This window comes from Siphateles boraxobius, unplaced genomic scaffold, assembly GCF_051911475.1.
Source record: "Siphateles boraxobius isolate OS27281-9 unplaced genomic scaffold, OSU_SipBor_1 20, whole genome shotgun sequence".
In the NCBI taxonomy this organism is placed as follows: domain Eukaryota; kingdom Metazoa; phylum Chordata; class Actinopteri; order Cypriniformes; family Leuciscidae; genus Siphateles; species Siphateles boraxobius.
Window position 1 is genome coordinate 19,350,317 of NW_027508811.1, and position 4,932 is coordinate 19,355,248.

The window sequence follows — 4,932 nt, forward strand, 5'->3', positions numbered from 1 at the left end:
CCAATAAATTAATGTAGTCTGAGAGGATGATGAAGATGAGTGTAAAGTTAGTGATTTTCCATTATCTGTTTTCTGCAGATGAACTTCAGAAGTAAAAATAGTCTCTCGCGATCAACTTCCAATGAATAGCCTACAAATCAAATGCTTCTTTATTTTAGCGCATTTATGTCATCAAGTGTCATTAGGAGGTATGATCATACTCGAGTAGGCTATTTCCAAATGGTATCGCTCATATTTAGTCTAGAGATGACTTACAAGACATAGGCATAGGCTACTGCATAATTACGAACGTGAGTGAAATAATAAACACAATGCCTTATTTAGCATTTGACGGAATTGTGGGAGATAAAAATTACAGCTTTCGTTCAGTCAAGTTATCTCCCTTAAAACGGACAGACGGGAATCAGAGGAGGAGGGATAGATGATAAGGGGCAAAATAGTAAAGCAAATGTTAAATCAGTTTACGGTTAACAAGCGAGTCTTTAGGCTACTTTAAACAGAATTAGTTCGATACAAATGGCTCCTGTTGAATAAAGTTTGTTTTTGTCTTCGGTGCATTGACGAATTCGACAAAGTGTTTTATGACGTTATTTATCACATTTACAAGCAGTTTCTTATTGTTTAGTAAAGTTATTATCTATTTAGGATAACATTTACATTTAGTATAGGCTAATATATAGTAACGGCAATTAAACTAATTTTGTTTGTTAAATTGCGGTGTAGAATTCTGGAGCAAACTAACTAAACTTCTAAATGAAGTGCTCTGTGTGGTTTTCTCTGTTAGCTACTCGCCCAAAGATAGCTTTTTCCTTGCCTAGCTCAATTTGGAATGAAAAGCCGTTTCGTGGACTACAATGGGACACTGGACCAGGGGAGGAGTCCTCCATGATTAGTCAATTTAATGGTGTACACTTAATTTTTGCATTGTGTACATTAGCCTCTCTCTTTTAACAGAAAGAAAGACGAATGTTCAACGTGTCCCAGTGATTTTTTTTTTGTTTAAAAAAAGTTACTGTACTACATTATGTGTATGTTGAAGAATTTTTTGCACATTACACAAGTGATAAACTTATTTCATGCTCTCCGTAAACTGTAGAGATATACAGTTTGTTGTTGTAGGCTATATAAAATGACTTGTGGAAATGACACACATAATGCAGTTTTATAACAAAATGGAATACTGTATTTTCAGTTTAGAAACGTATACATTAACAGAAGCACGCAAGAAAGTAACATTGAATTATAAGCGCTGGACTGGAGACATGAAATAGACTTGGTCAGTCGATGATGATATCCAATATTTTGTCTTTTGAATTAATCTCGACTGAAAATTCATGGTCACTTAGAGTTCTTTTCATGGCATAAAACAGAGAAACAAAACGCCTAGAGCACTTACGTTTTGACGAATAGTTTATGTAGGGACACCAAGCCAAGAAAAGTGAACAGGGATAGAAAAGAGAATGGGTATAGCAATATTATTTACAGACTTATTTCTACACATATATTACAGACTGGGAATGATCGCATTATTTAAGATATACATAATTCAATATAAAATCTCGAAATAAAAATAAAAATCTGATACAGTCATAACGATTCAGTTCCACATTTGACCAGTACCCCACATAGGCAGTGACAGAAAGTGTAGTAAAAAGGTGCTTACGACTCAAATGATTGTCTGATGAACATAAAGGAAAAGAGGATTGCATCCTGGCTGCTCGTCGTCGCTCGGACTAAAACAGAAAAAAAGGCGATGGACACCGGTTTCTGGTAATTCCCTCTTCACGGTGGTCCTGGTAGACATAATAAACGTGGGGCATTTCCCCATATACAAAAAAAAAAAAATTCAAAGAAAAAATATATATTTAGTTATATATTTATCATGCAAGTGATGGGGTGGGGGAAAGGTGTGGGGTCCATTGAAAGCGCTTGAAAAACACGTGCTTTTATGTTTTTTTTTCTTTTTATAATAGTAATATCAATTGGTCCTTTTTCATCTTCCCCGATAATTAATAGTTTATTCAGGTCCATTCTCCTGTATATATTTCTCTGTTTGTGTATCATACGTCGCATTCCGAGTCACTTGATGTTACTGAAAGAATCGACGTGCCCGTGTCGACTCGCTCTGTCATACTGGAGACACTGGTCGTTGGACTCGCTGCAGTCGATGGCGACTCCGCAGAACTGCGTGGAGTGCAGCCGGATTCCGAAAGGGACCGCATGCCATTCTGCCCTATTCCTTGATGCTGGAGCCTATAGCAGGAAAGTGAGAGAATGGAATGCCATTAGAATTTAAAAGTTGTAGGCCATTTATTCCACTGAAAAACGCACCTCCATGTTCATGTAATTATTATGCTTAAACATTTAAAACGATATAGATAAAAAATAGAACTCTAATAACCTAAACATTTGCTTGCATGATAAAGTGGATGCTATAGCTATACAATTACATAATGCCCTGTTGCTACAAGGATCAAGTCTACATACCAAAAGCATACTTATAATCTATCCTCGAGATTTGATTGACTTCTCGTGATATTTGAATCTTGTAATGATACAAATAAGTATTGTTTTCATTTGCATGTTTATATGTTAAAATTAGGTGACGTCAGTTAAAGATTTGATATAGCTATTGGTGACAAATAAATTCATAGTTCTTTCTTCTATTAGCTATTCTATTCTAAATGCAATTTCTAGATGTATCTATTAAATAATATAAATCAGTTACACCAATCAAAGTGTGGACTTTAGTTTCTGCTGCTTTTTCATTTCCAAATACATAGTAGACAACTATTTAGCGTTTAGGAAGAAAAATAAATCATCTGAAATAAATCTCACTCTAATTAATTTACGCCGTGTTGTGTGTAATATAATTAAGTACATTGGGAAGTTTAGCCTAAAAATGTACACATTGTCAAATATAACAAACACTAGATCCTAGAATAATTAATAATGCTTTATTTATCAATGTTGTGTGCCCGCATTTACAAATATTTGTATTTACAATCTCATGTTGTAAAACGTGTCTGTGTCTAAGAATGTTTGATAAACTACTATTAACTCTATTACTTTGCATTGACAATTGCTTTGGGATTTATTTTTTCAAATATTACAACAGATAAATGCTATACGTAAATTGTTTTCTCCAATTAGACTTTATCCATTTTTGCATTGTTATCTCTAGCATCTAACATTTTAATTTATTATCAATGTTTTTTTTTAAAAACAAGATTTAATTATTTGATGTGTTTAAAACGACAAAAAGACTATTTTGTAACATTGTAAGCAGAACGCAATAGCTTTGATGAGAAGCACATACACATTTAATAATGGTGTGTTATTTTAGCTCTTTCAGTTTTCATCGATCATAGGAAACCCTTTTTCCATTGCCTTTTCACACTTTAACAAACATGATAGATGTCATTAGATCTATTTGCTTTAATACTCTGGTTAAAACTTTCTGAACATCTTGCACATGGCCCAACTAAAATGTCGTCTTTCTCGCTCCCTCATTTTTTGTATGTCTCTTAATCTATTTGATTCTGTTTTTTATACAAACACAATAGCCTACACTGTTTTCACATATTTAACAACAGTTAATTTTCTGAATATTACGAATATTACGAAAGAACATTTCCATTGAAGGGTAAACAGTGCATTACGTGACTGACCTGTTTTTTGCTGCCGCTGCCCTGTCTCGTTGTCTCCGGTTTTTAAACCAATTCCCGACCTGTGTAGGAGTGAGTCCAGTGGCTTGAGCCAGTTCCCTTTTCTTGCTGGGGTTTGGGTAGGGGTCCTGAAGGTACCACTCCCGCAACAGACTCCGCGTTCTCTCTTTGAAACAATGCGTCTTCTGCTCACCGTCCCAGATGGTTCTAGGCAGTGGAAACTTCTTTCGCACCCTGTACTTATCAACCGGTCCTAGGGGACGCCCGCGTAGTTTCTCAGCCTCCTGATAGTGAGCCTCTAGCCACATCGCTTGTAATTTACCATGCGAGTCCTTGGTAAACTTGTGGTTCTCCAAAATGTGGTAGAGATCACGAAAATTGCCCGTGTGGAAGGCAACAACAGCCCGGGCACGAAGGATGGATTCATGCTTGTTGATCGCCTCGCAAGCACCCGGCGCCACTGGAAGCGACCATAGGAAGCGACCCAGCCGCTCGATGTCCCCGGTCTCCTCCAGCGTCTCGCAGACGCTCGCCACTTGCTCTGGAGAGAAGTTTAAGGTTGGTAGCTGAAACATTGACAAGTCTTCGGGAGACCTGGAGCTGGGCGCACTGCTCGCCAACAGCAAAGGGCGATCAGCAAAGTTTGGCAGGAAGAAATGAGAGGGATAAAGCTCTAAAGGCGATCTGAAAACCATGGAAATGACCTGGGAGAGAATGAAATTTGCGAAGGAAAAAAAGACCGACGAATTCGGATCGAATGATTCAATAGCTATCGCCTAATGACACCAGCCTCATAATATCTCCCCCTAAATCCACCGTGAGTGTAGCATTGAAATATTTTGTTTCGCTTTTCTATTGGTCTTCTTGGTGTCGTTGTAGCGTTGTCATGGCAGCCCTGCCAATCACTGTCAAGCGTGCCAATCATTAGCCAGTACGTAGAGGCTTTCACCACTTCGGCTGCACGCACGGGGGGTTATCAGGAACTCCAATCACAGCACCCTCCCTTCCCTTGACTCGTGTGAAGTCGAAGCAGAGTCTCGCCTATTTGTTGAATGGAATGAGCAATTAGAGGGTGGAATATTATTGTGATCTTAACGAGGCTCGTTAAAGTTAAAAAGATATGTAGGGAGAGATGGCAGGGGTGGGGTTTCGGGATGACAGTCACGGACACGGGAATTTAAATGAAGCGCTAAAACGGAATCCACGACAGGGTGCAGATAGGCTATTTCATTCTTTAGCGCCTCGTATGAAGCTGGAGAGGATA

The 4,932-nt window shown here is 38.0% G+C and overlaps 1 protein-coding gene across 1 annotated transcript; it reads right to left on the reverse strand.

Moving 5' to 3' along the window:
- Positions 1 to 1,160: 1,160 nt before the first annotated feature.
- Positions 1,161 to 4,643, reverse strand: six3a (SIX homeobox 3a). The gene is made up of 2 exons (XM_077237276.1): positions 3,672 to 4,643; positions 1,161 to 2,253 (listed from the first exon to the last, which is right to left on the reverse strand). Exons 1-2 carry the CDS (start codon positions 4,361 to 4,363, stop codon positions 2,061 to 2,063), a joined length of 885 nt encoding a protein of 294 aa, XP_077093391.1. The 5' UTR covers positions 4,364 to 4,643; the 3' UTR covers positions 1,161 to 2,060.
- Between the last annotated feature and the right edge of the window lie 289 nt (positions 4,644 to 4,932).